This window comes from Chroicocephalus ridibundus, chromosome 1, assembly GCF_963924245.1.
Source record: "Chroicocephalus ridibundus chromosome 1, bChrRid1.1, whole genome shotgun sequence".
NCBI classification, from domain to species: Eukaryota; Metazoa; Chordata; class Aves; order Charadriiformes; family Laridae; genus Chroicocephalus; species Chroicocephalus ridibundus.
Window position 1 is genome coordinate 131,455,973 of NC_086284.1, and position 27,982 is coordinate 131,483,954.

The window sequence follows — 27,982 nt, forward strand, 5'->3', positions numbered from 1 at the left end:
TTAAAAGCACTAGTCATTCTGATAATCAGTCAGGCTGGACAGTATTTAAAGAATTTGGATAAAGGGACTCCCATGAAATAACAGGAGAGAAGAAAAGGCACCACAGACTTGGGAAGACATTTGAGAGAAAATGTGGTCTTCAACTCCAGGAGTCTCAGCTGGATTCCAAAACAAAAGTAGCAGCCACATCCTTCATGTCACTAAGTGGTACAAGGACTCACTGTCAACTTCACCTTGATGGAGAGATGGAGAATCCGGGCCCTAGCACCCATATGGTGAAGGCCCGAGTACTGTGTCTTCCCAGGAACATATCTTGACGCATCTATCCCTTTTTCCCTGACAAATGTTTTCTCCTTCTGCTTCTTCAACACAAGGGAAGAAAGCAGAGACTAGACCTGCACCTGTGCTGCAGCTACATGATAAACCAAGGTAAAAGGAATGGCAAAGCCACTCACACTGCCCTGAAGTGTACTGCCTTCCAGGACTTATGGGGAGAATATGAGAAAAAGTCAGAGGTGATTAGACCTAGAACACTGCTGGATCCTGGAAATCAGGATGGGAAATACTGGCTAAAATATCCAGTGGAGAGCCAATGTAGAAATGGCAGTTCCCCCAGAACTAAATCTAGGAGAACTAAGTCTAGGAGGTTCCTGAACTGTGTTGAGGATGACTTCTTGACACAGCTGGTGAGGGAGCCAACTAGGTAAGGTGCCCTGCTGGACCTGTTGTTTGTAAACAGAGAAGGACTTGTGGGGGATGTGATGGCTGGCGGCCGTCTTGGCCATAGCAATCATGAAATTATACAGTTTTTGATTCTTGGAGAAGCAAGAGAGTGGGGTCAGTAGAACTGCCACCTTGGGCTTCTGGAGAGCAGACTGATCTGTTCAGGAGCCTGCTTGACAGAGTCCCTTTGGAAGGCAGTCCTGAAGGGCAAAGGAGTCCAGGAAGGCTGGACATTCTTCAAGAAGGAAGTCTTAAAGGTGCAGGAGCAGGCCATCCCCATATGCCAAAAAATGAGCCACCAGGGAAAAAGGCCAGCCTGGCTGAACAGAGAGCTGTAGTTACAACTCAGGGAAAACAGGAGAATTTATGGCTTTTGGAAGAAGGAGCAGGCCTCTCATGAGGACTACAAAGACGTTGTGAGGCTATGTAGGGAGAAAATTACAAGGGCCAGAACTTAATCTGGCTTCTGCTGTTAAGGACAATAAAGAATGTTTCTATAAATACATTAGCAATAAAAGGAGGACTAAAGATAATCTCCATCTTTTATTAGATGGGGGGGAAACATAGTGACCAAGGATGAGGAAAAGGCTGAGGTACTTAATGCCTTCTTTGCCCTCAGTCTTTAGTAGTAGGACCAGTTGTTCCCTGAGTACCGAGACCCCTGAGCTAGAAGACAGGGATGGGGAGCAGGATGAAGCCCCCATAATCCAAGGGGAAATGATAAGTGACCTGCTACAGCACTTAGACACACACAAGTCCATGGGGCTGGCGGGGATCCACCCAAGGGTACTGAAGGAGCCGGCGGAAGTGCTCACCAAGCCACCCTCCATCATTTATCATCAGTCCTGGCTAACCGGAGAGGTCCCAGTTGACTGGAGGTTAGCAAATGTGACGCCCATCCACAGGAAGGGCCGGAAGGAGGATCCAGGGAACTACAGGCCTGTCAGTCTGACCTTGGTGCCTGGGAAGGTTATGGAACAGATCATCCTGAGTGCCATTACGTGGCACATGCAGGACAACCAGGTGATCAGGCCCAGTCAGCATGGGTTCATGAAAGGCAGGTCCTGCTTGATAAACCTGATCTCCTTCTATGACAACATGACCCACTTAGTGATGAGGGAAAGGCTGTGGATGCTGTTTACCTGGACTTTAGTAAAGCCTTTGACACTGTTTCCCACAGCATTCTCCTGGAGAAACTGGCTGCTCATGACTTGGACAGGTGTATGCTTCACTGGGTAAAAAACTGGCTGGAAGGCTGGGTGCAGAGAGTGGTGGTAAATGGAGTTAAATCCAGTTAGCGGCCGGTCACAAGTGGTGTTCACCAGGGCTCGGTATTGGGGCCAGTTCTGTTTAATATTTTTATCAATGACCTGGACAGGGGCATCAAGTGCACCCTCAGTAAGTTTGCAGACAACACAAAGTTAGGTGGGAGTGTTGATCTTCTTGAGGGTAGGAGGGCTCTACAGGGGGATCTGGACAGACTGCATCAAGACTGGAGGTATTTAAAAGACACGTGGACATGGTGCTTAGGGACATGGTTCAGTGGTGGTTTTGGCAGTGTTAGGTTAATGGTTGGACTCAATGATCTTAAAGGTCGCTTCCAACCTAGACGATTCTATGATTCCAAATTGGTAGTCTGTGCTTAGCCCTGCACTGATACAACTCACAGGACAGCAAGCAGCAGAGAAAAGTGGCAAAATCTGGCTTTTGGTGCTAAGGGAATTGTTGATTTCGACTCTTCTCTCAGCAACACCAATAAAGATTAAGATGATTGATACACCATCTGCTCCATTTGCCTTTGTCTGTGTTTGGGCACTATGGAGCTGCTGGACAGCTTGGTGTTGGGGATCTAGATACTGAATTCTTAAAAGCCTCTAAAGCTCTTCTGAAACATCTAGTCTGTTCCCCAGTGTCCCATCAGTTATGCTAAAGGCAAGAAATCATGCAACCACTAGGCTATTGCATGTTATAAACAAAACCACAGATCACCCTGAGCAGCGCTAACAAAGCAGACTACTGGCACATATTCTTAAGTCTTCTGATCAATCCACCATTGACAAGTTAACAGCATGAGAACTCTTCCACAATACCTGAATGTTTCAGTAGGACAAATACCCCATTCCATAAAATACTGAAAAATTAAGCAGGGCAAGTCCACTAGCAAAAACGTTAAAAGAAATCCAAAATTTTCAAACTAATTTAAATAGGCTAAAAAAGTGAAAGCTTCAGCCTTATTTCTTTTCCTGAGAGAATGAATCCCATGGTAGCACACAAATTGAAAACCATGAGGAAAAGAGGTTTTGACTACAACAGCAGGCCCCTGAGAGATGCTATGAGACCTTAATAACCAAAATAGTCTAGGTCATCACTCTCATAAAAACCCTGGAGCTAACCCAAATTTCCAGTCACCCAGAGAACAAAATACTTAAAGCCATCCATAATTTAGCATTAAAAAGACAAACATCCTGGTCTACCCACCGTTTAGCAACCTTCTCTGTAACATATCTAACTTTGGTCAAAAGGAGTTCCAGCAGATATCCTCGATGAGGGTCTCCCAGCATGTGCAACTCATCCACAACCACCACTCCTGATAAAGAGAAGCACTCAGGTCACATCAGACAAAACTCCAAACTAAGAACAGATAGCCTCAATCCTTTCATATTCCACATGATGAACTGAAATTTATATTGACAGATCTTGCTGTGCTTACCAACACCACTATGGCTTCCTTCTGTCACTGATTCTTCTGAGAGAATCATGACCAATGTCATGACACTTCACACACCCCACAACCTCACACACACACACACAATCAGCTTTTAAAAAAAAAAATAAAAATAAATAGGTTGTTATTAGTCTGGCCACCAAGCAAAGCAGTATTGCAGCATCTATACTGTAACCTCTCTGCAAGTAAAAACCCCCAGTCTTCAGAGTATCTGGAAAGGAACATTCCAGCACCCAAACGAGCTAGTCAAAAGCTTTGTTGACATCACTGTGTTAGTTAAAAACATCACTCCTTACTAATACAGTAATGTTAGGAAAAAAAAAAACCTAGAGCAGACATAATTACAGTGGCATAGGCTGCTTCCTATTATATCTTTTCTCACTAACCAAACCTGAGTGAGCTCTACTATTTAGCTTTGGCTTTCTAATGAAAAAAATCCTTACACGACTGCTCTGTTGTCATCCTACCTCCTGCAAACGACTTTTTAGTCTATTAGCCACCTCCATCAAATTTGTAAGATGTGTGAAAACTGAAAAGAATAATGTCTAAAGAGCTTTCTGAATATCAGCAGCTGAAGACAACAGACCAGATTAGGGTCTCCCTTGAGAAGAAAACAGAAAGCCACTAGAACTCAGCCACCCAGCACACCTCCTGCACACATCCCAACTAGCAGCAGTATGTACCCTTTCTGGCCAGCTGAGAGAGTCACGGGGACATGGAAGAGGCTGAAGGAAGGTTAACCAAAAACAGCAGGGCACAGAGGACACCAGGCTTCATTAGTTCTGCTGCTGTGGAATTTTTTTCCTCTTTGGTGCAGCTATGTAATATCTTCCTGGTACAGCTAAAATAGCAGGAGCTTAAGGGCAAATGTGACCTTATATTATCTGTTTCAATGCTATTTTGCCTTCTTATTTTTTTTCTCTCCTTCCTACATATGTTCCTTCTTTCTCCGTCTGTTTTCTCCCCCTTTCCCTTTCAAGCCACTGAAGTTAGAAAAGAGTGCTGCACTGCTTCATCATCCTCTTTTACAAACTCCCACCCATCCAGCTCCTCTCTCTTCCTGTACTTCCTGTATCCTGTGCTCACTTGTAAAAAATGGTAATTTGTTGGTCACCAAATACATATTTATTCAGCTACCAGAAAAGGCCTCTTCCTGCTTCCCTGTACAACAGTCTGTCTGAGTTATTCCAGCAGCTGAGACAGGACAGTGTAACCAGATATGTACCAAAGTAAAATTCATACAAGTTACCTCTCCAGCCTTTGTGCCAAGCAGCAGCACATTTTGCTTCCTGAAATGAAGCACAGAACACTAGTGGTACCTACAAGCCAAAGCACAGGGAATGCCACTATTTGTTGTGCAGGCCACTTGCTCTATACCTTCTGCTGCTACTCAGCTGGAATACGTATTGCAAACCCACGCTAAACCCGTGTACTGTATTGCCCTGGCAGTCTGCAAGCTGGTGAGACCTGTCACACATGCATGGTGCTCTCCTCTATTCAGGCAGTACTCAGAACACGCTCACTGGGGTAACACAGCAGGTGCAATCAGGCAACCAGTATTTTTCACAAAGCTATCCTCATCTTAAAATGGAATTGCAGCAAAGGACGACTACAGGTCCTGGCATGCAATGGTATTTTCTACTCAACGAGCAGCTCAGGAGTGCAAGTGGGGCCAGAATTTCATCACACTGCATTGCTACTGAAAATGAGGGTAGTCTCAGTCCCCTCCTTCTGTCTGCAAATTAGATGCGTCCCTAGAAGACTGCTGAAAAAAAAAAACTACTAAAAAGTACCTGAGAGGGATCATATACGTTTACTGTAGAATAACTAGGCTGCTTTAAGTCCACATCCTGTTTAAAACTAAAAAGTTCTGAATGACAGGCAGGAAGGATATGAATTATTTTTTTTAAGGATAAGTAAACTAGTAGTTTTTTGATTTCAAGTTTATAATAAGAAAAGAAACAAGTTTTCCCGACTTGTTTTCACAACAGCATATCACAAATCCATTCCCAGCTGACACGTTGAGAAGGCAGCAGATTCTTCTCTAATCCGCTTCCCTAAAAATTCCTTTAGCATCATCGTTGAGAGGCTGAACAAGAGGAATATCAACTCCTATGTACCTGGATGTTCAAAACTGACATGTTATATAATAATTAGCAACACAAAATTGCTTCTAATTGCTTCATACAGCAAAGAGAGCTCTGCCAGGCAGAGGATTTGAGTTCCTCCCAATGATTTCCAAAGGCAACGTGAGCTATCAGCAGGGGGTTGACATCAACAAAAGGAACAGCTCAAGCTTGAGATGGAATCCAGCCAGAATTGCAGTCATCTCCCAATAACTCATCTCAGAAGATAAAACACCCTCGTTACGAACTAGTCTAAATTTAGAATTAATTAGAAGATGAGGTACAATCTTGCAGTTTCAGACAAGCTTGCTTTAGGTGACAGTTAAACTGGCATTTTCAGCTCATGCTTGTATTTTGCAGCCTTTATGAAAATTTATCTCCAAATAGAAAATTTGTCAATTTCTTACTTTAAAGATGATTTTTAAACTCAAATTTAATTTAAAAATTAATTTCGAATAAGCATATATATAAAAAAATTTTTACCTTTATTTCAGTTATACGCTCATATTGGGGCACAAGGGAAACTGAGGGTTGCAGCAGAGGTCTTTTCAAATGGTTAAAGAAAAACATCATGCTTTAAGGAAATATCGGTGTTGAGGACCCATATTCAAATTCAAATCTTGTAATCGCTTGGCTGGTTATACTTAAATGACTCTTCCCAGGTTCAGCCATCTCAGAGAGCACAAGAAAATGTAGGGATGGAATAGAGGTACCAACCAAAGTGATTTGGCTTATCTCTAGCTTCTGAAAGATGGTATCATTAAACAATACATTTTAGTATACCGACTATGCTTCCAAGGCGCCCAAGCCAACATGAATATGGACATCATGACTCCACTCTCTGCCTTATGCCGGCAGTATAGCTTGCACAGTGTAGGGTTAGTTTGGTCCTAGGTCACTATTTAAAACAAAAAAAAAAAAACCTAAACCAAGTAGCAAGATATTGAAACGACTAACTGCGTGATTGGCAGGTCTCTTGCAAGGGAAGGGATGAAGAAATACATTCAAGAATCGGGCTGGACTGCAGGAGCATCAAATTGAATGAGCTTAAAATGCTGCACAACCACAGTCATCCTCTCATCTTCTAGCCTGCTGGCAGTCTAAAGCATGCATGGTGACCCAGCCCCTAGAGATCCCGGTGTGAATGCGTTATCCCATGATCTCACACTCTGACAGAACCTGAAGGGCTTTATTTCCCTTATTCTCTCTCGCATTTAAAATACTCTGCTGGTATACAATGCCGCAGAATATTATTACACCGGATGCACACGGAACAGCAGTTTCATAGGTGGAGGTCTCAGAGTAGTTTTCCAACTCATCTAAAAACTCATCCAGTTTTCCAATTTTTATATTTTTAAAATAGCAGCCAGCTATGTTACAGGCCAAAGTGAAGACGGGGAGGATTAACTGTATAAAATATAACTGGGTATAGCTTTACTGAGCAAGCAAACAAAGGGAAGAACAAACTTCTGACTGGACTAGGAAAACATGTCTCTCCAAGGTCACTCTGGAAACATAGGGCTTCTCCAGGTTTTATATCTCCTGCCAAATACTAAATGAATACTACCATTATCTAGTGGCCATCAGGGCTGTGGTTACCCAGAAGTCTACATTACAAGGACAGAAGGCTTTCAAGCGAACTACAAGAGAGAAATGAATGTCTCAGCCCTCCTAATAATCAGCATGCCTACCCAGAGGAGCTCTGTGTATTCGTTCCACTTATCTGAACCCAGATGAGCACCAAACGCAATTCTGCCTCTTCCTTGAGCTAAATGAAGATAAAACATGGATGCCATACGTACATAATCTCTGTTCCAAACCAACAAACACACATACATTCTTGAACTCAAACATATTCCAGACCTTTAATTCAATTTCATTAATTAGAAAACATTTTCTAGCTGTGGGAATCGCTACTTATCGCAGCTCATCACTGTCCCATGGACTGTCATCCATTTCAGACAAACTAAAACCTGCAGCTTCTACCTACTCACCCCAGCCACTGAGCTGCATGGAATAGTCCTGACTGCCTTCCTAAATCCACATCAGAGATGCTCTGGAGGAAAAAAAAATGCTCAGTTTTGCTCTGTATTATGTCTGTCACATACAGAACTGAGCAAATGCAAAGTACCCCATGATTTCACCTGTACACTGAGTATGTAATAAACCTCATCCCTGCAACCGTCAAGCCTTGGTACCTTACCCAGTGAGTCCATTTTGTTTTCTTCTATTAGTCTATTGATTAGACCGTTGGCTTTCTCAATGGTGCAGACAGCCACATCCAGGGCAGAGAAACGTCCAGCAGGAGACATGCTTCCCATGTAGCCTTCAACTCTCACATCCACCTCCTGAAACAGGGCCTGTTTTTCAAGGATACAGAATGTCATGCCAAGGTTACAACTCTGCATTTGGACCAATGCCTGCTGGAATCACATAAAAGCCTGCATCCTACAACCGCAATTTCTAGTACTTATAATGCCAACTAATCAGATTAAAGACATAGCTCAGCCAGTTACTGCTATTTTTTTCCCCCACTGTCATTTTTTATTTCTGAAGCAGAAGCCACAGTGTACACATTGCAGGATAAAGTGTACATAGCTGAATAAGAGATGGGGACCACTGTTTCGTATAAAAACATTTACTATAAAAAAGGTTAGAGAACACACAGTGCAACAGTTTATCATACCAGTGGGTTATGTACAAAGAAGCCTTGCTCCTGAGAAATCCTGGGCAAAAGCCAAATGTGGGACGGCAAACACAGAGATGTCACGTCTCCCACTGAAAGTCAAGAAACAACGACTTCTTTTCTTCCACGGCTTACTACTGCTGTGCCAAAGTTTTGGCACATTACACACTGCATTGAAAAAAGGTACAAATGTTTGAACCAGAGGGGTAGGATACTGTATGATTTCAAGTATGTGCAGCTACAGGCAAACCTTAGGCCAGGAGTATTAAAACACATCATTGGTAATCCTCCAGCTTTACAAGATAAAAGCGTATTTCCATTATCAATCACTACAAAGTGGCTTTTGCACTCAGTTTGTAGCATTTCCTAGCAATTTGCAAGGTTAAGATACCATCTCAGTTTATTAACACCCAAAATGTCTTAAATGTCAGAAACCATAACAAAAGTGCCTGCTGGTTTTTTATTTGTTTTTAGTAATTGTTGTTACTTTTGTCATATTCGCTAATGGAAGCAATGTTTGATATGAAAGTCTTTCAAGAAAAAAAATATTTTTGTTTTAAAAAGACTGTTTCCACTGCAATTTTGTTTTTAAATAGCTGGGGTGAGGAAACCAAGACATAACCACATTCTGTCAGAACATATTTTTAGCAAAGTCAAAGTGAAATCAAAGGCACAAAACTCTTGTGGAACACCCCAAGGAAACCTAAAACATCCTTTTATCCTTTCAGATAACATTGACACCTTCCCTTTGTAGTTTTTCAGACACAATCTCTGATTAGAAAATTCCTTTAAAGTTTGTATATTATAAAAATCTGTGAATAAATGCAAGCAATGATGCTTTAAAAATTAAAGCTGAAATAAAATGTTTTAATCAAGTCCTTAAATTTTTTCCAAGTTTCCCTTTTCGGCTAAAACTTTGATGCCTTTGTCTCCAACTTAGAACAAGAGCAAATTTTAAATTATCTACAAATCCTTTCTGAAACAACTCTGCCAATTTTTTTTTTCCTCAAATCTATGCAAAAATTTCTGTTTAAAAAATGTGACCCAACAACTACAACCCATAAGTTTACCCTCCTTGAATGCTACTCACCTGCAAATAACGTTTTTTCTCCTTGGCCACAGAGACAAAGGGAAGGATGAGAAGAGCTTTCTTACGAGTCTCCAGGACTCGCTTCAAAATAAGCAATTCTGCAACAAGAGTCTTTCCAGCACTCGTTGGAGCTGGGGAAAAAAAAAGTAGTTTTTTTTTTTTAATTATTTTTAAAGTTTAAAAAAAAAAATCCTAAGAACATGCATCATAAAACTAGCATAGAAAGCAGTTACTGAAGAACTTGGCACAAGACTCTTCAACACATGCCTCTCTCCCAGAGCCACAAACACATTTGCAGTTATCTCCATAAAGAGTCAAGGAGACTGCGAAGTATTTCTCTTCTAGCCTCTTCCATCATGCTACCAAGGCTTGCGTTCTCATCTCTGCTACAGAAGCAACAGCAGCTCAGAGATAAGCCAGGGCAAAAAAAAACAACCAAACAAAAAAACCCACTACAGTTTCTTGGTTGGACAGAAGACCTCAGCCACCACACCTTACTGACGTAGCCCATAACTGTATTAACCTCTCCTGGTTGGCGAGTACTGCTGTTTGCCATCTATCAACCACAAAAAACTGTAGAGGAGATGCCATCTACCGGGGGACAGCCATTACCCAGCAATCTGGCCCAAAGTTTTCTGGTACCAGGTAAAAAAAACTCAAATCCAAGCTTAATTAAGTTGTTCATCTTCCCAGGGCTGCTCTGGGACCTTCTTCCCATGGAGAGCAGACACCCAAGTTGTCATTTCCCACAGATTTCTAGTCCACCAGTCCTACTTCTCCCCCATATACTACATGAAGACAAAAGATAAAGGAACTGAAAAAATTAGACAGTAAATAAAAATTTCAAAAGCATTTATATCTAACATTGCTGTTATCATTCAGTTCCTGGTTGACATAGTCTGTAATAAAAAAGAGAAAGTCATCGTTAACTGACCCCTAATTATCAGTTTCTAAAGGAACATTAACAGAGAAAATGGAGGGAAAAAAGTCTCTCCTCACATCTGGAAAGGAGTCCATTAAGCCAGGTCTGAGGTATAGTGATGGCACAGATCTTAATGGGGTCTCTCCAGAAGATCTTGACCTTTTTATCTGCCAGACCAGCCCCCTTCAGCAGCAATATGTTCTTGTAAATGGCACTGTAGGGGGCACTGGTATTGTCAGATGTTTGCATACCTGAGTAAACTAGGTTCTTCCCTTCCAGAACTTGTCCGAGCATCAGGCATTCTGCTTGCCATTCAAACATCTGTACTACTCCCAGGCTGTGGTATTTCTCCAGAACTGCTTTGGGAAGACCCCAGCTTGCAAGGAGCAACTTGTCTGCTTGGTCTTCAGGAATATTTAACTGCTGATATTGCCCTTTGGGAGAAAATTTTAAAAAATTAAAAAGTCAAGTATCATCCTTGAATTGAAGGTCGCTTAGGTTATATACCTAAAGGTCAAACTTCTCTACAAGCTCCTGTATTATGAGAGAAGGTAACAAGAAACTACCTTCGCTATATTTTTCAATATTTCCTACGGACAGTTCACTATTCTTCTTACCTCCTGATAAAATTTTTTCAATTTTTTCTCCTATAAGGTTTTCCACACTCAAATTATTTCTTCACCAAACTCTCGCTCTGATATTTGCTTTTGACACACAACAGCCATTACCAAATACATACTCAAACAGAGAGTTTCAGCACTGATTAATATAACAGCATTACAGTGTATTTGACATCTCATCCTCATCCAGACTGTTTCCTTTTCAAATTACTGAGAAATTATCTTATTACAGAGACAACAGTAATCCTCACAGATTACAGAACTGCCCCAGTCTTTTTTCTTGCTTTACGGATGAAATAAAACAACAAAAACCAAACAAGCAGTTCAAGCTACTCTGCACAATATGTGTTAATCAAGTTCAGCAACACTGATTAGTATCTTCACCACATTGCCAGTTCCTCTAGCTTAATTAAGTTCCTTGATGCTTATTTCTTGCCTTTATAACCCTAAATAATATTGTGCCGGCTACAGATATTGCTTCCTCTCTCCCCTCATTCTCCCTTTTTCCAAATCATTAAGAAAACTCAAACTTTTTGTGCCTTTCCTCATCTGAGATAGGTAACAGGTTTCTGATCCACAGTAATGCCTCCCCCTATTCACCCATGACCCATGTTCCCACAATAGCATTTTGTGAAAGGCCTTGTCAAATAGAGATGAAAACCAACTAATTGTGTGTACTGACTCTACTGCACCCATTCTTCGACTGGCACATTCAAAAAAATACTAAAAGAAATTCCCCACCACTGTTGACAGCATAAGGGCCGGTTAGATCAGAAATACTAGTGTGCATAAGCAGACAGCATTTTTACTCTCAACATACTAAAAATTTCAACTGCCTTCTTAAGGTTAACCCAGCCTAGCTGTCACAGGTGCATGATCATTCTCCCCTGCAAATATATAAAAAAGCTGATATAGCTTAGTTCTGAAAGCTTTGTTTCCCTTTGTATAATCAAAGTACTACACAAATACTAAACAAGAAGTTGAGCACCATCAGAAGAGAACAGCAGTACACCATGAAGCAGAACTGGCTTCCCAAGGGGAATTTAAAGGAGACCAGATTTGTCTATCCTAAAATGTAACTAATATGGCAGAACTAGGATTCGGAATCATGCAAAGAAAAGAAGCCCTCTATGATGGGATCTCACGCTTCTTTCCTAATGTTAAAACCAATGAACTACATGTAAAAGACAGAATGAGTAAAGGATTACATAAATCTGCTTTTTTAAGAATATCTGTAGATTACCACTCAATGCAAGTTTGAAAACTTGTGCCTTATAGGTTCTTAAAGATCTATGTACAGAAGTATACCACTACACTAACCTCTTTCTTACCTGCTAGAAAAATGCTAGGAAAGAGTCAAAGTAAGGAAGATACACATCATTGGTTAAAAGCACCAGGCAATAAATTTCTCTGAAAGAAAATTCTTCCAGGATGTGGGGCCAGTTGGACACAGGAGTGCCACTTACTGAATCGTCTTTGAGGAGTTGTCCCACAAAAATATGTATGTTGCCTTGCTCAGCTCCATTTGCAGGAGCTGACAAAATCATATCTTGCAGAACATAATCACATCAGGAAGAAGATGCGACATGACCAGAGAAGATGTCAAGAGACACAAATGTTTTAAAGAGTTACAAAAAATCACAGAAGAGATAAAGTTACAAGACGTTATATAAATATCTTGATTTCAGATGTTACATACAACTTGATGCTGTACACATCTTCATTTCTCTCTTGATTCAAGAGTGCAGTACGCTGGTAAAGCCTATTGCATCTAGAAGCAACACTTTTAAGTGGTCCTTGCTGGCAGCAGGATCACTTTATAAGACATCTTGCCACAAGGTGTTTGTACAACAAATATATATACACAAGATGTTTACATAATATCTTGTGTGTGTATGGGCAAGATGACATATTAAAAAAAACTTACTACACTTCTTGCCTTTGCAGGTATCAGGGCACCAACTAGGACCACTTAAAGCGACGCCTTCAGATGCAACACATTTTACCAGCTTACTGTAATCTTTAATCAGTTTAATAACATAGGTAAAGCCCGCCTCAGATACCAAAGAGCACAGACTATTCTGAGTGTTGTATTATGGTACCACCTAGAGGCCAAGACAAGAATAAGGCCCACTGCTAAGTGACACACAACGAAACGAGCCCGACTTCAGAAGGGCGCAAAGACTGTAAATTTTCTTACCTTCGTCAACTAAACAGTAATTAGGGCAGGAAAATCCTTCGATTCGTATTTGTACGCTCCCACCCTCGTTAACATAAGCACGTACCTCAGCTACAGCCCCTGCCCTCAAAGGGGAAAGGAACGGGCGAAGCGCCGGTGCTCCCACCCCAGGGTGGCCAGTCGCCTCCGGGGCGAAGGCCCCGCACGCTGGGCCAGGAGAGGCTCGGAGCGTCCCTGGCCCCTTCCAGCACCGCCCGCGGCCCACCGCCGGCAAGGCGCCTCAGCGCCATGTTGCCTTACGGGCCAGCGGCCCGCAGGCCGAGCCGGGCAGCCCCGGGGACCGGGGAAGAGGAAAGGGAAGGCCGCACTCTCCTGCGCCGGTACCTGTCGAGCTGCCGCCGGGGCTCCCGCTGCCGCGCAGGGAGAGGTCGAGGCCGGGCGGGGGGCTCAGCACAGGCCGGCAGGGAGCGGCGGAGCCGAGCGGAGCGGCCTTCCCCGCCCCGCGGGAAGCGGCCGGGCCGCCCAAGCTGCCGCCGCGGAGCCCCGCAGCCGAAGCTGCGGCGACGGCGTTCGGGGTGGCGCCGCCATCTTCCCGCCGCGCCATTCAAACCCCGGCACCGCCCCGCCCGGCCGAGTAGGCGCCGCCCGACCCAGCGCGGCCGCTGGGCGGCTTCTCTGCCCCCGCCTCGGGGCGGCAGCCCCGCTACCGGCACCCGAAACGGGCGCGGGGAAAGGGCAGGAGCGACGCCGGCTCCGTGTGGTGGATGCGGGGAGGGTGTTCCCGCAGCCAACTGGGTACGCTGCAGCAGCGTCGGTTATTCGTGATGTACGGGTGAAAGAGAATTAACGACGCAACATAACGCGGTCTGCTTCAGCAAAAGAAGCTTGCCACAAGCACACAGCCTCACCTGGGAGAGCTGCTTCATCCTCGGAAACGATAAACAGGGAACAGCACGAAGGACAGATAGCCTTGCTTTCTGTTTTTAAGGCCTCAGCTGGCCAAAATAACCCCTTCAGATTCTTCAGAGAGTAGGGATAGTTTCACCTCTTCCCAGTGATGTGAATGTCTGAAGCAGTTCTGTGAAAATTCTGCAGTATCCCAAAAATGGAAGTCTTTGTCCTTCACTTGTAGAAGTTCCAAGTAGCATGACATACAATGGTTAACAGCAGAGGGGGGGAGATTAAGGCTTTTCTAAGTTGCTTTTAACTTCAACTTAAGAAGACACGCTCATCTATCCAGAAATACAACTGAGGGTGAGCACTCAAAGCAGTTCCAGTAGCACAAACATATGCAGTATTTCCTTCTGTCCCTCAGAAGGAAATACTGCACTCCCTCAAAAGGAGTGCATCTTTTATTTTGGGTAACATGCACACACACTCTCTCAGAAATACTTTCTCTCCATGTTCTGTACATCTCTACAGAGAAATGGATCACAGCTTGGGAGGCTGACCTCATGCAAAGCACTGCCGGTGCTCATCATCTCAAACATGCACACACACCTTCTCCAAGGCACCCAAGACCCGTGTCCCTCAGCCTGTCTCCTCACAGGAACTGGTCACTGGCCCAGAAACACTGGGAGAACAGCTGGTGGAAAAAAGGACATGGGAGTCACGTGTGGAAACACAAGCCTTCCGTACAGTTGTCTTCCTCTGCAAGAGCCTAAAGCTTCTGTACCCATCTTTGTCCTGCATAAGGAACTTCTGGCCCACGAAGATGAGCACCTCTCATTCCTGCCCTTAAGGCAATCTCTTAAGATTAAATGGAAGCAAGATTAAATACTGCTGTCATTTCAGATGATTATATTTGAATCAGTGTAAGGAATGGTCTAATGGAACAGTCAACATAGTTAAATCATCTTTAAAACCAAGCAGCTCAAAGAGCTTATTTTGTTGTTAGAACAAAGTTTACCAAACCAGATACTAATAGTAGGGCTCTTCTGTGTTTCAAAGACCAAGCATCAAAAAAGTACAACACCACATTTTCTAAAGCAATTATTTTAATGAATTGACACTTGAAGGATGCATCCATCTCGCCACTCTGATGGCCAAAGGTTAAATGCATTAAAGGGAAGAGAGGCATACTTAAATCCTTAATTGAAGACACCTCGCTGCAGAAAACAATTCCCACAGCAGACTAACCATTTTCTGCATCAGTATTGAAAAAATATTGAAAATATTTCAGTAAAGATTTCTACTTAGTAACAATATATAATTCTATTGCAGCAGAAAAAAGACCAGAATAAGCACTGTTGATATTTGAAACTGTCACAGCACAGCCATGTTTCACTTTAACATGTAGTTTTACAACTGCAGCACAAAATCTATTAGTTCCCCATCACTTCACATCCAATGAAGTACACTTCATATGCTCCTTGCAGCTTTGAAAAAGCTATTTAAAGTATTATAGGGGACTTTAATCTCCATTTTACTGATTTTCTGAAGGGGAAAAAACAGGTTTTGATAACTGAAAATTTTAATCTGTTAAAAATAGTTAACAAAATTTGAGGACTGACTGAAAGTAGGAAAAAGGGCTAACTAGCAACCAGTCGAAGAATTTGGTTCCGAACGTATGTGCACAGCTGGTTCATCAAGTCTCTGTTCTGTCCTTCAACCCAGTGCATTTCTACTAATACATCATTTCCTTCTTTCTTCACATTCATTAAGCACTTAAAGAGAAAACATCTACTAGTTTCTTTGGGACTTTGTTCTTTTTCAACTGTCATATTGCTGGCTTCCTCTGAAGGGCAAGGTTCCTCCTTTGCATTACTGGAACCTTTGCCAAGTGATGTTTCTGCCTGCTTTGCTTCTGTCTCCTCCCCCTTCGCGTGCTCGCTGTGTTCTTCTTTGGTAGCAGATTCTTCTATTAGCTCATCACCTGTGGTCAAGTGGACATCCTCATCAGGTGCCATAAACCCTGTTTCAGAGTCTTCAGTCTTGGGGTTTTCACAGTCCGAACTGTTGCTCACACTCTTCTGGCTGTTTTTTTCCTCTTCCATTGCTTGCAAAGTATCTTCAGAAGCCCGAGGAAGTTCTCGTAATTGCCTTATTCTCTCTCGTTTCTTTCTCCTCAAATGAATCCAGGAGTTTTCAATGGCAGTCACAAACAGGCTGACTTCATCTTTTCCACATGGAACACGTTTATGCTGAACCTATTGCAGAAAACAGCAGAACTTCATACTATCACAATTATGCTTTCAAGTAGGATGTTGTTTTAACATACAATGCTTAATACTGTACCTTCAGATCAGTGAGAATCTTCTCTACCCAGGCTCTAACCACAGCAATAGCTTCTACAGCATCCCACCCCATAGCTGCAGCTTTGACGGATAACTCTTTGACTGTAGAAGCCAAGACCATAAAAGTAATTGGCTTTCGGGGTTTTTCTAATTTTCTTCTTTTAGAGGGAGGTGACTAGAAGAAGAAAGAAAAAAAAAATTACAAAGCTATGCAGTATTAGTGGGATAACTTTTGTACTCAGAAGACATGGGGATTAAGAGTATAATGTAAGCCACTAAAAAGTCATTGAAATGGCCTGTGTTTCACTTCGCTTCACTCTGAAGAATTTTAGATTAAAAATAGCTAAGAGGATCATGCACTTTGCGTTAGGATGATGGACAGATGGAATTTATCTTCAGATATTAGGCAAAAGGCATCACTGGTCCCTTCATGCCATTAGCCCTCTGTGAGCTGAGAAAGTACAGCTGTTCTGGGGAATAGAGGTCAAGCGCTAATATCCACATTTTGGTCCAAGTTCACTGAAGGTTTACGTGCATCTTCGATAAGGCTGGTTATTGTCTATCCTATCTTACCCTATATGTACATCTGGATCCAAAAAAAGCAACTGGTTCTCATTAGTTAAGGTGAACGAACTCCACTTACATTCACGTAGGCAAGACTGAGCTAGACATGATCATGTCTATTCAGTAACAAAATTTATACAGTAAATTAAAACCAAGTTTTCAGAGGGAAGCCTTAACTTCAAACCTACCCCTAAACTTGGCATATTTTTAATATAAAATTGCTATTTGAATTATGTTACAAGCAACCTTGACTTTCACTGAAACACACAGGAAGCTCCTGCACAGGCTTCTCTTTTCCTCCCTAAACATAGGTCATTTATGAGTCACATGTAACTACTGCTAACAGACTGGCAGCCAGTTAAGAAATTCCACAGTCCATACAGCGCATCCAACATTCCAGTGTGAAGGAAAAGAGTTTGTTTCATGGCAGTTATAGTTCATTAGGCCCTTCCTCAAACAAGAGGCACAATCACAAGCAAACCAACATTAAGCTACTTACAGGTACTTGCACATCATCATAGAAACTCCATGCCAGTGCCCATCTCATGGTGCGTCCTTGACAGAATTCAGTATGAGTAACCTTAGGAACCTATGCAAAGCAGCGATACAAAACTTAATCTCGTATTAACAAACAATATTGTTTTACTGCACACATTTTCAAATTAAAAAAAATATCACAAAGTTGACAAAGTTATTTTCTCATGACAGAATTGGAGATTCTTTCTGACACGGCTCATGGATGTCAGTGCCAAGCCTTGTATCCATGTCCAGGATTTCCCATCTCTGCCCTGCCATGTCTATGCCCTTTCAAAGCTTCAAGTTCAGCAACACAAAACATAACCCTGTTTGTGCAGCAATCCAGCACACCTACGGCACACATCTGCATTCTGATTCTGCAAAAAGTGCGTTCTTTTTCCTTGTTCAGAACCTGCTCCTGTTCCACACTTGAATACTGAACCCATTGCTGCAGCAAAGGACACAGAACAAAGGCAACGAAGGGCTGCAAAACCAAGCCACTGACTGTCTGCAGATGGAAGAAATATACCCAGAAACACTTCTCTATCTTTGCCCCAAAACATTAAGTCTGAACTTAGACTGCCTTTAAATATAAAACTCAGATCCAGTGCTAGTGTTAACGAGTCTGTCCACACATGGATCCTGTAAGGCATTTAGGTATGGTATGGAGAATGTGCTAAATACTAGCAAGGAAAAATACCAACTATCCCACCTCACTCTGAATTATCAGCTCCAGAGCACAAGCCCCAGGTCTGCACAAAATAAAAAATAATCTTACTTTTGAGAAACGCCTTCAAAAAGAGAGAAGAAAAGGTGTTTCTATCCTAGAACGTTTCCTGCTTTTGAATTCCTAATTCTGCCAAAATTTCCAATAAATACAGCAAATGTCAAGACAATTTTGAACAATGAGTGGACTTTTCGTAACATTTATGCTGCATCCTAACCTGCACCACAACACAGCCTGCACTTGGTTACAATGAATATATTCCCAGCTCTATTACAACAAAGATTACAAACCTGAACAAAATTAAATTGGCAATTTCGAGAAAAATACAAAAGGAAAACTCAGCTTTTCTATGCAAGGTTTGCAAGCATTGCTCTCACTTTACTAAGACTGAGGTGCAACAGGTTCAAGGATAGGGAATAAAGTCAGATACTTGAAATTTGGTGCATAGCGCAGCATCTGCTTTTGGTATTAAGGACTCCCTATGGCTTGTAGTTCATCTTTCTGGGAATTGATTTCACCATGCATTCTCTTTCCTTCACCTCTCCACCATATACAAGGTCAGATCTCACAATTACTTTCTTTGTATGGAAATTAAAGATTATGCTTCCTCCAGAAAGCCATAAAAAGAGTGCTCTGCACAGCTTTCTTGCATGAGATAGTAGCAAAGGTTTGATTTTACCTGGTGCCAGAAGTGAACACACACAAAAAAAGGTTGTGCTTTAAATAATGCTACAATTTCATTTATGAACAAAATTGCTAGATTTCACATTAACTAAGAGGAAAGAGAGCTAGAACATTTTATTTTTTTTACAATACCTGTGGTTAAGGTTATTTTAAAGCAGAATGGACAAAGACATGCTTCTACACATGATAAAGGCAAAAAATCTGGAGACAATGTGCTACCTATCTATCAGCTTTGAATCTGAAATAATTAAGCCTCAACTGCTTTGCGTGGTTCCCTAACAAGGAACTGCAGTTTTTCCTTGTAAATAAAAAACCTCAGTAAAATAATTCAATAATAATTACCCACACACATTAGAACATAGTATATATTGCATAGAACATATACAGGATATACATGGACTATATACAAACTCACCCCCTGGATTCGAAGTTCCTCTTTCAATGGCGCTAAACTGCACTTCTTCCCCAACATGCAACTGTACCATCTGCAAACAACACATTAACAAAGCATTTTACAAATCCACTTCAACTGAAAATGGCAACTACCAGAAAGAACTACTTGAATCAGAAACCTGCAAGAACAACAGAAGATTTAAAAACAAAACAACAACAAAATAATCACACTCTTAAACAGAGACTAGGACACAGTACAACATGAAATGGAACAGAAGGCCCAAAGACAGACTGGACAGGGAAAGCTTTTCCCTTTTTTAGGAAATACATTAAGTCTAGTATAGAAACAGTGCCTAAACAACCATAAATCCTGTTATGCGGAAGATGTTACCACTTACAATAATCTTTTAAATTTCTCCACTTTATTTGGAGAACAAATAAGAATAAAAAGGAATATTCAACTATTGACAAGCATTTATGCCTCAGAAGCAGACCTACTGACTACCACCTAATAGAAGAACATTTAAAATATATATGTATATACCATCACTTTCTCTCTGACTTGCCTCCCCTCACCCATTGCATCACTGACTAAATTCAGGACAACAGTTTCAGCTTGTATTTAGTTTTGAAAAATCACTACATCTTAGACACTAAGAGAGCATACACAGCTAAAAGCTTGTCTACATCAAGTAGCCTAAAATAACATTCTACCTACAAACTTTGACAGGACAGTCATTTTCCAGTGTCCTCACTGTCACAAACAAGATTGCTAAAAAGTCTCAAAAATTTAATTCTTCTGGCTTTTAACCACATCTGAACATCACTCTGCCATACTATCTATCCCCTTTTTATGTTTTATAAGATTTGGGGGGTGACAGAGAAAGGAAGGTCATTAAAAAAAAAAAACCTCCTACGACATTTCAGGGTTTGCAAAATTGCAACCTCTGCAAACCTCCTCAACTTTTTTTTTTTCTTCAAAGCACTACTAGATAGAAGCACTTCTAACAGAGACAAATGCAGTTTTGCTTTGTCATTTTTTTTTTCCAAAAACTGAGTATATCCTTCATTTTTTCAGGCCCATTACTAGAAAACAAACATTCTAAAAAAAAATTTTGGTATTAGACAGATGAATATGAGGTTCTAATGTAACGCTCTGCCTAGAAGGGTCTAAACAAAACAAAAGCAAAACACTTCTTGAATATAAAAATGGCAGGCTTTACTTCCCTTGCTTACAGCATTGGAGAAGCTGTGGTAATACACACACAAAATCTTGGCAGCTATATTTTGGAATACTAAAAAAAAAAAAAAAAATATCTTCCAGAAGAGCTAGAGGAATGACGTACAGCACTAGGGGAGCAAAAGTCAGATCGTCAGAAAGCTCAAGATGTGCCATCTGTTTATCTTGTTCAAAAGGCTATGATTTTTATGGTAGCATATGTTCACTCAAGACAGCATTCGGTACAACAGTGCCCTTTAGTAGGCAAAGCTGCAAGTTACCAAAATTCAGCCAGGAAAAGACAGAAACTTTTAGGTAATGAACAGATAACTAGGCAATGTCATAAATCTTCCCCCATCCCAGAAACTGTTAAAAATCAACCCTGTCCGTCTTTAGCAAGTATGAGTGCTAACTTAGCTGCAAGCTACAAGTGTCACTCATACAGGCTTTTTTTGCCTTCTGCCTTTACATACCTCCAACGATGAGTTGTAATTGTTTGATGCTCAGGAATAACCAATTTTACATTAACTGAGACTAATTACAGATCTGTATGTATCACTAAACAAACTAAACAGATACCACTGAACAGCTACATTCCTTACTTAAAATATGATTTTCACATGATTTCTGCCAAAGAAGGAAATAAAAGGTGGTTTGTTTTTTTTTTTTAACTGGCACAATGCACTTACCGTAACCTCTTTTTAAGTTGTAGACTATCATGAATAATTCTTTTGACAAATTCTAGTTCTCCCCCTTCAGCCATGATTTCTGTGATCCCTCCTGTATTTACAGAACTGGGAGGGGGACGCCGTGGATTTCGAGAATTTACTCCCTGGATAAAAAGGAACATTTCAGGTGAAAATTTAATGAAAATTTAGGCTGCTTCCTGACTCAATCTTTCACAGGTAGCAAGCATCACCACCTCTAGTTATGCTCCTCCCATCAGAACCATACATAATAGACAAAGATATGTTCAAAATAAGCGTAACTGAGTGACATCCCTACAGTCTCAAACCTAGGTAAGTTATTTGTCACACATCAGTATCCTGCTAATATGAAATATGCGGTTCCAATACAAGCAAGACATGCTGGTTTCATGCATCTACACAATTACAATCTATAGTGTTTAATTCCAACACATAAATCTTTTTTCTACTGCCCTATATTATAGACTTAAGTTTCTGACTATACTCAGTGGGTATTGCAAGAACTGTTCTGAGTTGTATGATACTGCCTAAATCACTAAGGAAACAAAAAATACAGACAGGCATAATGCCAGAAACTAATTCCTCTGTACCACTGTTACGCAATGGGCACCTGATTTCAGATTTACTAGCTGTCTACTTTCCAAACTAATTCTGTAAGACAGTAAGAACTCATGAAGAAAATCTACAGGTCATCCTCCACTTCAGGAAGGGCAACAGTTAGGTTTTTCAAAACTTGGTGTGGGGACCGAAGGAGGGAGAAGACTTAAATGCTATTTCATCATGATTTGGGATTTTCCACTCAACCTTCCACAAGGGAAGAGGTTAAATTGTTGCTACCCTCCCACTCATTGAACACTGAAGTACACACCACGTTTAGTTTGTTAACTTACCTTTGCTTCCAACTGGTTGGCAAAAAAGGGGGGGTTGCACATGCAGAAATCATAAATGATCTCGGATTCTTCTTTCAGTGCATCCATTAGAAGAGTCTTCTGTGGCACCTTAACCACTAATAAAAATAGGAATTTAGTCAGTAAGGAACTTCGTATTTTATCTAGCATGCCATTTACATTTTGGTGTTACTTGAATTACTTGAGTCTTTTTAAAACAATAGGAACTGCTTGAGTTATACTGAGTTCTCTCATGCAACTACAAATATACTTTAAGCCCTTCCAAAAATTAACACGAATGTCAGTTAATTACCCCACAGGCTCCTCAGAGATAAAGGAACCCCAGTCTAAACAATTTATTTTTTTCTTAAAGATATGGAATTCTAGAATGGTACTTAAGAAAATGTACTGATTAGTCTTTCTAGAGTGTAAGGGTGAGAAAGACTAAGATTAAGCTATCTTCATTGAAGTTACGTAACACGAAGATTAGCTTTACATCTAATCTTATAATAAAACAGAAGTACTGTGTTAGCAATACTATGCTTCCTGCACAGGAACTATAGTCTTATACAATTTGGAAAAATTACAACGAAATAAAAAGATTAGAGTTTCTTCCTGGATAAACCTTCTGCTTACTAGGGGCCACCAACTTACTATTACTCATCACAAGGACGAAGGCAAACATCCCACACAGATCTCCACTGTCTTTCCCCAAAGGCTATATAACTCCCTTGGAAATTGTGGACAAGTCCTGTCACACATCTTCTGAAGACCACAGGAACTCCAGGCCAAGGAGAGGAATTTAAATATGGATGAAGTCCATTTAAAGCATTATTACAAGCAGGACTTCTCGCAGACTTCACCAGTCCTGCAACTCACAGATGATGCACACAGAACAAAGGTATTTACAATATACACAGAAGGCATGCCTCTCTTCCTAACATTTACTACTACTGTTTATCATCGTCCTAAGAACACAAAATTGTTAGGGCAGCAGGCAATTACCAAAGTTCAAGTTCTATATAGCAAGAATAATCCCTAGAACACCCACTAACTTTAAAGCTGCAGTTCAGTAAGTCACAAACATTTCAAAGTACAGAAATTTATAGTCAAGAGATAAACAAATTTTAAATCCTATGAGAAAAGAAGGATAGTTCATTTTAAAAATGTATCAACATATTGTTCTCTGGTTTATAATCTTAAATTTATACATTAAGCACTTAGCATTTCTCCTTATATTACGTTGTTCCCATTTAAAATTGTTGACATTAAAGCGTGATGCTTTCTTATCTCTGTAGATATCTGTTCCCCTGCTTCCCTTATGACATTAAAAAATGGTAAACTAATCAAATTAGGAATTACTGAATACAAGTTACTAGTTACAATTACACATCACAGTCAAAGCCAAAAGTTCTTCAGCAAGCCAGCTGGACTGATGGTTTTCAGGTTACAGTTTTCCAAGAGATCACTACATGTCTCCAGAAGCTGCTCAATGCATACTTCTGGCACTGAGGTGTAAGATAGCAGTTGCTGTTGCAAACAGAGGAGACACTTATATAAATGCTTTGAAACATCCAGCCCACAGTTATCAGAGTATTTCACTGCCTTTCTTGTTAGCAAGATCCTTTCCAGTTTTCTGGAGGAGGGGGAAAAAATAGAGGAGAAAAAAAAAAAAAACAGACAAGACACGCAATTGTTTTTTTATAGTAAAGTAGACAGCAGGGCTAAGATGAGCAGAACTCTGCAAAAAGATTATGTTAATCTGAGCTGTAACATGTGGTCTATTGTACATACTTTCTAAAATTACTGTAAAGTTACTTAGAAGATGACATCAAAGAATACCACATTCCACTTAGACAGCTAGCTTAATTGACATAGCTTTAATTGGCAGTATGGGATTTTATTTGGAAATAAGAAAGCAAATAAAAGAAACAGGAAGCAAACAATGTAATAATTATGTTGCAGAGGCAGCCTAAATTACCTTGCAAGTAGTTTGAAAAACTCCAGAGTCCAAGCTGTTGAAAATCTCTTAATCTACCATTAAATTCAGGGTAGTGATATTTTTAATTTTTTAACCTTTTTTTTTTTTAAATACCAGAAGACAAATTCTGACCATCATCTCATTCCAGTAAGATACACAACTCAGAACACCACATAATTTTTTTTAGCATTTACAATCAGTCCCCAGGTTTATCAAGTTTCTGGTTTGCACATATAGGAGAGATTCCCTTTGTAAGAAAGTTACTGCAAGCAGTATTTCACTTTCAGCCAAAAAACATTACTTTTTTTTTCCTCTGGGAAAAAAGAAGCTACGATGCAATTAGTAAATCATCACCACATTACTGCTGGTTTTATTATCACTGAATTATTTTTAGTCATTGAAGTTAGAAGAACAAAGGCTATATTCCAACATGATCGCCAAATGAAGCTATTTGGCAAAAATTTCAAGACAGACTCTGAGAACATGACAAAAATTGTGTTGTGGGTTGTTTGTTTTTTTTGAAAAAAAAAAAAAAAACAGCGATATGGAAAGATCTGACTCCAAAATGCCTCGCTAAACAAGTTACTAGCTACAGTAGTATACTCAGCTCTAGCTAAACAGTTCAGGTCCTGGAGTTAAAACGTGGCAGGGTGGATCATTCCCAGGTAGCATCTGGCTACGGGTACCACCAGTGGTATTCCCTTGCCTGTGGTTCTGGCCACCAGCAATCAGTCATTTACTCCATCTTATCACCTTTGGCATTACCGCTTCGCATGAGGCATTTTCCTTTGCCAGAGGTTTTCCCAGTACAGTGAAACACCACCCCACCACAAAAATCCTATGACGACAGCAGTAACAGGAAAACCGTCATTGTTCCCCACATGAAGTTCTGGATGTTCAAGACTGACATGGAGGACAGACCAAGACTAACAACATTTTGGTAAAAAGCATACTTCCAAAATCCAGCAGAAGTAACTTTTATTTCAGATCTGAATAATGGGCCTGCTTTTTAGTGTACGCAGTTCCTACAGAAAATTTTCCAAGGTCATAAACAGACCAAGTCTGGCATACTGCTACTACCACAGACACTGTTAGGACCTAATTCAGAAACGAGGACAAAAGACTCTCTCTGTACAAGATACGTCAAGAGTCATGCAAATTATCTGACAGGAGCACTGCAGGTCTCCTAGCAGCAGAAACAGCACAAACTCTAAGCAGCACCGCAGTAACAGACAAAAAAATATGGAGAGAAGAAAACACCCCAGGGTGAAGTTTAACTTTCAGATTTTTGTAAGGATAAGTAGTTTTCTATCCACACATCCCATTCTTAGAAAAGCTGTGAGCTCCTGGCTTAAGCATACACAGACCTTAGTAAACATTCCGCTTCAGTAAGAACAATTGAGCATATATTTGGCAGGTATACAGATTCTGATAAGCCACTGAATGTGACAAAACTATATCCCAACATTTGTATACTACTAAATAACTTATTACATCATACCTTTTATGAGATCAGACAGGTTATTCTGTTCCACATTCTTCTTGGCATAATTGAAGCACATATCATCCACTTCTGTTGCAAGAAAATACCAGCCATTCAAAGTTGCTCCAAGTAACGGGTATATGCAAGATGCCCCTGTCCCTGAAGAAGCAAAAAACCGTAAGAAAGGCAGAACAAGTCTCTGGTGTTACATGCAATGTGGCTATTAGCTATGTACTTTTTACCACAAAAAGAACTAATTTCAAGAAAACACTGATAGATTGAGCATCGTAGATTGATCATCTACTACTCAGTTCTTCAGTGAACTTTATTTTCTTAATTTGAAATAGTGTCATTGTCAAATATGCACCTTTAATAAAATAAAGAATTAAATATTCTGGAATAAGTGATCCACTTCTTTTTAAGCTATTTTTTTTTCTATATAACAATCATTAATTTATATAGTGAAAGACACATATATTCTGGTTTTACTAAAAAAAAAAACCACCATCTTATCACAAATACCCTTTTCTTCTTCATTTTTATATTATCTACCACAAATAATTTATTTTGATGCATACAGCAACAAAAAAAACCCAAAACATTTCTGTTCCATCAGACTGTCTTTTCCCAATACCCAAAACAATCAAAGGAACAGGGGTGCTCATTAAGATATCTAAAAAGTTAGCCAGACAGATGAAAACTTGGTAACAAAGAGAAGTATACGCTAGCACAAAATAATTCCTTCTCATCATTATGGCGTATCTAGGCAATCGAATTACCAATGACAGTCAAATTCAGGATTAAAAAGGGAATGGACACAAGAAAAGGGAAAGATACCTCACCATCACAAAACTTGAGTTCAGAGATATATTGAGAGTCTACTGTTATACTGACTGATTGAAACATAAATAACAATGTCAGTACACAAAAGTGTGTGGTTATTTCCAGCATTCCTGTAACGTTGCTCTTGGATGATTTACTGTTTTGACAGAGTTGGAACATCAGTGCTCACTGCAAACCCAAACAGAAGATTTCTCAATATCCGGAGGACTTAAAGGATCTGTCTCTTCTACCTAGCCACCTACTGTGATGAAGTTCATATAAACTGTTTTTAAAAATATAACCTAATATCAAATGCATAGAAGTTGGCTAACAAGTTTAGAAGTTATGAAAGGAAAGCAGCTGTGCACGCACCACATGATGATATAAACCTTGTATCCATCACAAATCCAGCTAAAAATACAAGTCAGTAAATTTCAAGACATCAAACATTCCATTAAAAAAAAAATCATGCTAGCAAACACCAAGAAAACAGTAATGAAAAAAATGACATGATAACTGAACTCAAGCTTTGAAGTCAAGCATTAAAATACAAGTTAGAAAGCAAATTCCAGCTTCTATTTTATTGAGTTACTTCAGCACAAAACAATCTTCAAAAACAAGTCTTTGAAATCATAAAGGAAGACTGTATTGACAAAAGTAAAAAATGTGAACTAAACTCAAACGTACCATCGCAAATGCCTTTTAAATAATTCATGCAGAATCACCAAAAATTCTGAATCCAAATGCCGATGCTGCCATTACTAGCAGCATAACTTTTGTATACCACACAAAGCTACTCTCAAGAGAGTTCAAGGCCACGGAAAGCCAAATTGCCTGCTACGGTCATTCTTGAGTTTGTGCAGAGAAATCCTACCCGCTGAGAAGCAAAAGTAAATACCAATGGAGTCAGACTGTCATTCCACCATGGCGAGCACAGCTCAGATTTTTTTGTTTCTCAAACTTCATGTTTCCCCATGGACACATAACAAATTTTATCAGGCAATTTCACTGACGGTAAATAACGAATTGAATGTTTTGCCTTTCCAAGTACCTATGTCAATGCCTCGCCTCAGGACTTGCTTGTCAGCATCCTGATGACCGATGAGATCCTCCACCCAGTGGATGTAGTTCAGCCTCAAGGGAACGGTAGGAATAAGCCTTTCCACGGGGATGTCGATCGTAAGCCCAAAATCCTCCTTCAGCAGGGTACACGTCAGGGCTCTCACCGCCTCAGGGTCCTTGAAATTCAGGCTGAAAGGCACAAGCAGCGGTTATGGGGTGCCAGCGGCCTCTTCGCTCGCCACACCCCGGGGGCGGACACCCACAAACGGGAAGGCGGCGGGAACGGCTCCGCAGCCGCGGGACGCGGCCCGGCCTGGCCGGGGCCTACCCGGCCCGCTCTCCCTCAGGACGCGGCCTCCCCCGCTGCTCCGCCGGCCGGGCCCTACCTCATCCTGCCGGTGAGGGTGGTCTGCACGTGCTGCTGGAACTCGGGGTACTTGGCCGCCAGGTAGGCGAAGTCGGGCGGCTTGTCCTTGTAGCGGTTTCGGGCGTGCATGGACTTGTTGAGGGCCATGGCAGCGGCGGGGGAGGACCGGGGTGTGTGTAGGGAGCGGGGGAGGGGGGGGGTAGAGCCGCCGACTGCGCGGAGCGGGTTAACGGCCTTCCCGCCGCCGCTGACCAAGCCACCGG

General features: G+C 41.0%; 2 protein-coding genes across 5 annotated transcripts in view; both read right to left on the reverse strand.

Annotated features, from left to right (window-relative positions):
* The window catches only part of POLQ (DNA polymerase theta), a 56,886-nt gene extending 43,194 nt beyond the window's left edge, over window positions 1–13,692 (reverse strand). For all 4 annotated transcript variants that reach the window (XR_010073329.1, XM_063352345.1, XM_063352335.1 and 1 more), the window contains exons 1-5: window positions 13,456–13,692; window positions 10,524–10,706; window positions 9,351–9,481; window positions 7,778–7,934; window positions 3,202–3,310 (exon numbers count right to left, since the gene is read on the reverse strand). Coding sequence is in view for 3 of the 4 variants with exons in the window: in XM_063352345.1 (XP_063208415.1) it covers window positions 3,202–3,310; window positions 7,778–7,934; window positions 9,351–9,481; window positions 10,524–10,706; window positions 13,456–13,675 (800 nt within the window). In the remaining variant the exon portion in view is untranslated. The remainder of the gene's footprint in view (window positions 1–3,201; window positions 3,311–7,777; window positions 7,935–9,350; window positions 9,482–10,523; window positions 10,707–13,455) is intronic.
* A 1,353-nt stretch (window positions 13,693–15,045) lies between these two features.
* METTL16 (methyltransferase 16, RNA N6-adenosine) lies at window positions 15,046–27,982 on the reverse strand. Its single transcript, XM_063352363.1, has 9 exons — window positions 27,739–27,982; window positions 27,342–27,541; window positions 25,487–25,627; window positions 22,008–22,123; window positions 21,100–21,242; window positions 19,214–19,283; window positions 17,371–17,460; window positions 16,309–16,482; window positions 15,046–16,220 (listed from the first exon to the last, which is right to left on the reverse strand). The coding sequence occupies exons 1-9, from the start codon at window positions 27,864–27,866 to the stop codon at window positions 15,603–15,605; spliced, it is 1,680 nt and encodes a 559-aa protein (XP_063208433.1). The 5' UTR covers window positions 27,867–27,982; the 3' UTR covers window positions 15,046–15,602.

Excerpts from the sequence above, each read along its gene's own strand:
- METTL16 (XM_063352363.1), bottom strand. The coding sequence starts at position 27,866 with ATGGCCCTCAACAAGTCCATGCACGCCCGAAACCGCTACAAGGACAAG. Across the intron at positions 17,461-19,213 it reads AGGAACTTCGAATCCAGGGG|GTTCCTAAGGTTACTCATAC; the intron begins GTGAGTTTGTAT and ends TGCTTTGCATAG. Across the intron at positions 16,483-17,370 it reads ATGATGATGTGCAAGTACCT|TCACCTCCCTCTAAAAGAAG; the intron begins GTAAGTAGCTTA and ends TTCTTCTTCTAG.